Source organism: Pleurodeles waltl, chromosome 1_1 (genome assembly GCF_031143425.1).
Source record: "Pleurodeles waltl isolate 20211129_DDA chromosome 1_1, aPleWal1.hap1.20221129, whole genome shotgun sequence".
In the NCBI taxonomy this organism is placed as follows: Eukaryota; Metazoa; Chordata; class Amphibia; order Caudata; family Salamandridae; genus Pleurodeles; species Pleurodeles waltl.
This window is the reverse complement of record NC_090436.1, coordinates 901,727,503-901,732,189: the sequence shown is the minus strand read 5'-3', so window position 1 is coordinate 901,732,189 and position 4,687 is coordinate 901,727,503. Positions and strand designations below refer to the sequence as shown.

Genomic DNA, 4,687 nt, shown 5'->3' with positions numbered 1-4,687 from the left:
GTTAGCCCTTTTCTTTTCCTTAGTGTTCTCTCATCCAGTTATCATTAATTCCCTCTTCCACACCCTTCTTCCTCTATTCCAGGTATGTTTCGTCTCCTCCTCCTTCCCCTCGCATTCTTTGTTCTTATATGCTCTCTTTTACTCCTTCTTCTTTGCCCATTCCTACCCTCCCTCATTCACGAGGACTATCTTTCTCTGTCGCTCTCTCTCTCTCTCCAGTTTAACCCTCCACGCCTCGTGGAAGTCTCCCACAGTGGTCTATTGGCTCGACTTGGTCCTGCTAATAACCATGCTGAGGGCTGCGGTCCTGGCTGCCCCTCAGAGCTCCCCGTAGCCATTGTCATGTGCTCAGGCTGATGAAGTGCTAGCTGCAGGGGGTGGGAGGGCGGGGAAAGGGGGATCTCAATTGCTGCGATTATTACAAAACCAGAATGTGGAGTGAGCTGACAGTCAGAGGGAGGAAGATCTCCCTTCTGGCCGCCTCATCTCTCCGCAGCTTGTGCACCAACTTCTCCACTTTTCTTCCTCCCCATCCTCTTCTGCCGGGGCTCATCTTCAGCTGTTCCTTAATTCATCCTTTTCTCGGACGGAATATTCGGTTCGTACCCTCTTCTCTAGCGTACCTACGTCCTTACACCTGTCCTCTGCTAGCACAACCCGTCTTCACTCCACCTCCGGAGCAGCATCAGTGCCGGTGGCTCAGTCCCCACATACCCAGGAGTCCCTATGAACTAACGGGCGAAGATCTGGGACTCAAACGTCCTACAGCCACTCTTTCTCCTCTAACTGTCCTCTGTGAGGGGGGATTATCCTGTGATGATCCTGAAATCCACCCCAAAGCTGCCGGCACCCGGAGTGAGGCGCAGAGGAAAGAAGTTGGAGCAACTTTTCAGAGCATCCGCTGAATAAAAAGGCGAACTTCAGCTTGCACTTTTATTCTTTGAAGAAAAGCAAAGAAAACAGAAACTGTCAATTAACCTCAACAGACTGAGTATTTATGAGAGTGGTGAATTTCTGGGGGGCACTTCGATAAAACTTAATTCTCCCAAAATTGATCCCGGACAGGCCTGTCTGTGCACCTTCACTGAGGGTCGCCCTAGAACTCTTGGGAGCGAAGGACTGCAAGCCCAGCCATGCCTCGGCCGGGCAAGAGCTCGTACAGCGACCAGAAGCCGCCCTACTCGTACATCTCGCTGACTGCCATGGCCATCCAGCACTCGCAGGAGAAGATGCTGCCACTGAGTGACATCTACAAGTTCATCATGGAGCGCTTCCCCTACTACCGCGAGCACACGCAGCGCTGGCAGAACTCGCTGAGGCACAACCTCTCCTTCAATGACTGCTTCATCAAGATCCCGCGGCGGCCAGAACAGCCAGGCAAGGGCAGCTTCTGGGCGCTACACCCGGGCTGCGGGGACATGTTTGAGAACGGCAGCTTTCTGCGGCGCCGGAAGCGCTTCAAGGTGGCCCGGGCAGAGCCCCCGCCCCCCAAGGGCCCGCAGGCCCTGCACTACTATCAGCACCACCAGCAGCAGCAGCACGCGCAAGCCCAAGCCAAGATGGCCGCCGCCGAGCGGCTTCCGCACTACGCGCCCTACGGCCTGCAGCCCTCGGGCTTCAAGCACCCCTTCGCCATCGAGAACATCATTGGCCGGGACTACAAGGGTGTGGTGGGCGGCCTGCCCTTCGCTTCGGTCATGCACCATCTGGGCTACCCCGTGTCCGGGCCGCTGGGCAGCGTGGTCAGCTCCATGTGGCCCCATGTTATGGACTCCGGTCCCGGGGACTACGGGCCATTCGGGGTACATATGAAGGCCCTGTGCAGCCCGCCCGGACAGACATTGCCTGCTGTTCCGCTGCCCATCAAGCCTACACCCTCCATGCCAGCGACCCTGAGCCTCAGCCCGCAGCACCTCTGCCCCTCGACCAATCCGGCAACAGGGGGCGCCCTCCTGGAGCACGGCAGGGGCTCAGAAAGCAAAGGTGGGAGTCTGCAGTCTGTGGAGGTGCACTCCTGAAGCAGACACACTCAGAGACAGACCCTGCTGCTCAGACATGACCTCAATAAAGTGGCGCAGGTGGACATTAATTTAATAACTATGTTTGTGTTAATTTGTGCAGATGAAATTATTTATCTATATATATTGTACAGTGAAATCACTAGAGAGCTATATTTCAGAAAAAGAGGTTCTATTAAATAATTCTGGACCCGGACTGGTAGATGCAGTACTGACTGACAGTAAAGACAGAGAGTCCAATTGGCTTTGCTTAGATGGGGCTGACTCACGGATCTAAGACATGCTTAAAATTCTCATTTTTTTCTTCTGTGACTAGCTGCGTTTTATACCTGTTTTACCTCTGAAATACTTCTAAATCCCCACGCCTGTGACTGTGTCTCGTGTTTCTATATGTCTGACCTACTTACGAATTTCTAGAAATAAGACATGGATACGCACAAATCCAGTTGAAACTCACAAAGATTTTTTTCTGGGTGATAACATGCCTCACATCCGCAAGTACACGAACAAGTTACAGCCAAGCATGAAGTTAGATACAGCTGCTCACAGAAAAAAGCGGTGTAAGGGATATTTAGTCTAAATTGCCTAATCTGTATCTAGCGGAATTCCAGTTGATCACATTCAATGGTTTCCGACTTTTAGTTGGCTGCTTTTGCAATTTTTGATGGATATTGGACCTCTATGAAGACCATTCTAGTCCCGTCCAGGTTCTGCCTGTAACTGGTTAGTGGTATGTGAGGGCATGTATTAGGTTCTGTCGGTATTTGTATTCAAACGGTTTAATCTCTCTTTTTTCTACACTTGATTTGTACTGTCTAGTGTTCCAAAAACACATGCTGCATATGGACCAAGTAGTAACCAAGTTAATTTAGAATTTCCATCACATGACACCAGCTTGTTGGATTCGTTGTATGTTCTTGATGATCTACACTTTCACTTGGGAATGAGCCGCAATGGTTGCTCTAACTTATCAATAAAACACCTTCAAAATTAAACGTCAATGGTGATATTATTAAAATGAGTGTCCAAAATGTATTTTGAAAAATTCTTATAGTATATCTTTTCACGACTGTCTTCTAATTTTAACATATCTAAATTCTAAAACATAAGTCCAAAAATGTGCGGCCAGTTTCCATATATAACGATACGTGACACATTTTAAGCATTGAATTTAAAGTACTCTGGTCTTTGGGTGTTTGTGTTGGGGCGCCAGGTGTGACTTTTTTTATTATTATAAAGCGTTCATTGTAATATTCAACTTTAGGTTCAGTCGCACTTAAAAAAAGCACATACATTGTGTTAAAGAAAAAAAATAATTGTGCGAAAGAACAGAAAGATGTATTTATTGTTAAATGTGTTTTTGATTATTGCACGGACAATACTCTGTTTGTAGACCTAACTGTCAACGAAGTTGCCTTTGTGTTTATTCTCTGACACGCGAGGCAGTGTCTGGTGCAATAAATGCGAAATTTACAGTTTGTCTGCGGGTTACTAATAGAGTACCAGGATGTATCAAGCGAGAAAGCTCATACGCCCGTCAGGTTTAATTACAGCACAGACATTCACAGTTTTCAATATGTGGTTTAAAGCGCATTTTTGAGGAAAGTATGTTTTTGCATCAAATATTGATACCCTACTATTTATATACTTGAGATTAGTATTGTTGCTGTGTAGCCGGACTTGCCTGATTTCCGCGACCAACAGGTTTAACTGTCAATAGCTGGGATTTATTTCGTTTATAAATATAACTGTTTCACACAATAATTATTTAACTTTAAATATCGAATTGATGCGTCAGATTTATTTAGGTGGGTAGTTTCAGGTGCATACGTTTGTTGTTAATGTGGACGAATTATGTAATTCGTAATGTCCGTAATCTCTTCTTTTGATAGTTTACAGTTTGACCTCTTTTATCGTAATCCAGGTAGTGGGAGCTGTATAATTGTGTAAAGCGCTTGGAAAAAAAATGAACCTTTATGTACACGCAACACCCCTGCAGAGCGTGGTTTGAGTCACCTGGCCGATTTCACCTGCCAGTCTAGTGCTTCGAGTGTTCCACTAGGCGCAAAGCTGAGACCCTTTTAAAGCACTCTCGCCCCACGCAGTAACCACTCCGTGTAGTGTGAACGTTTGACCGGTCCGTTGTTACCTTTGCGGCTGTGCATGCCACGAACAAATATAAAACAATAGCGCATCATGTTCGGCGCTTTGTGTCTCGCCTTTGCTACTGTATACACGTGTTTGAAATAAAGCGCTGCTGGCAGCTTAACAGTATTTTCGACACTTTGTATTCTAGCGCCTCTTCTAGTAACTTCACTAAACAAAGAATTGCACTCTGGGCCTGATTTATACTTTTATAGCGCCGCATTTGTCATTTTCAGACCAAAAGAGGCGCAAACGTATACTATATAATTGAATTTTATAAGTTTGCGCCGCTTCTGGGTCAAAAACGACGCACATGCGGCGCTTAAAAAGTATAAATCAGGCCCTTTGTGTTTCCAGAGTAGCGCTAACGTGAGGCACATACGAGCGCGCAGATGTATGAACACTTCGTTCAAAATGTGGTGGAGATTGAAGTGATGTGATTTGAAGTGAGTAACATGTGGCAGAGCCTCAAAGCGCAGCGTTTCGGAAGCTCTGACAATAAGTGTAGAAAACATCTATGATAA

The 4,687-nt window shown here is 46.7% G+C and overlaps 1 protein-coding gene across 1 annotated transcript; it reads left to right on the top strand.

Annotated features, from left to right (window-relative positions):
- The first annotated feature begins 970 nt into the window (after positions 1-970).
- FOXB2 (forkhead box B2) lies at positions 971-2,954 on the top strand. The gene has a single exon (XM_069224995.1). It carries the CDS (start codon positions 1,134-1,136, stop codon positions 2,016-2,018), a length of 885 nt encoding a protein of 294 aa, XP_069081096.1. The 5' UTR covers positions 971-1,133; the 3' UTR covers positions 2,019-2,954.
- The last annotated feature ends 1,733 nt before the right edge of the window (positions 2,955-4,687 follow it).